At 36.1% G+C, this 543-nt stretch overlaps 1 protein-coding gene across 1 annotated transcript; it reads right to left on the minus strand.

Annotated features, from left to right (window-relative positions):
* Positions 1 to 9: 9 nt before the first annotated feature.
* DI09_569p10 (uncharacterized protein) lies at positions 10 to 132 on the minus strand (the record flags this gene model as incomplete). Its single annotated transcript, XM_013381763.1, has 1 exon — positions 10 to 132. A coding segment is annotated over one exon (123 nt), but the record flags the coding sequence as incomplete, so codon positions are not given.
* Positions 133 to 543: the final 411 nt, after the last annotated feature.

Below are 543 nucleotides of genomic sequence, written 5' to 3' on the forward strand. Positions count from 1 at the left end.
TCGAGATACTGGAGGTTTTTGAGCTTCTGAAGAGTTTTTTGGACTTTTCTTTTCCTCTTCAAGTTGTAATGAAGGAACCCCGAGAATAGAAAGAATAAAAGTTACGAGAAGTATAAATTTTGGGGTGTTCATTGAGGCGAGAAGTTTAGTAAAAAATTCCCTCCATTTTATAGACTGTTTTGCAATGGAAATTTTGCATTTAATTGGAGCATGAAGTTTAGTAATTACTAAAATGGTCAGTCAAAAGCTATAAATTTAGTCATTAGAGTGTGGTATTTCTAAAAATTCTTGTGCAATGCTTTATCGAATGGATGCCCTTGTTCTCGGAGCTGATTTCTGCCGTTATTCTGCAAAGAGACACTCGCCCCAAATAATGATCTTACCAGAAAATCATGCAAACATCCATTTATCTGTCAAGGTTTCTTGTAATTGCCCTTTTGTGTGTCACTGGCAGAAGATATTGCCAACAGAACTAAAGGGCATACTTCTTATCAGATATCGTACCATTGACCCTTTAAATGGATCCAGATGACGTTACAGAAT

The sequence above is a fragment of the Mitosporidium daphniae genome, assembly GCF_000760515.2.
Source record: "Mitosporidium daphniae strain UGP3 chromosome Unknown contig-565, whole genome shotgun sequence".
In the NCBI taxonomy this organism is placed as follows: Eukaryota; Fungi; Microsporidia; genus Mitosporidium; species Mitosporidium daphniae.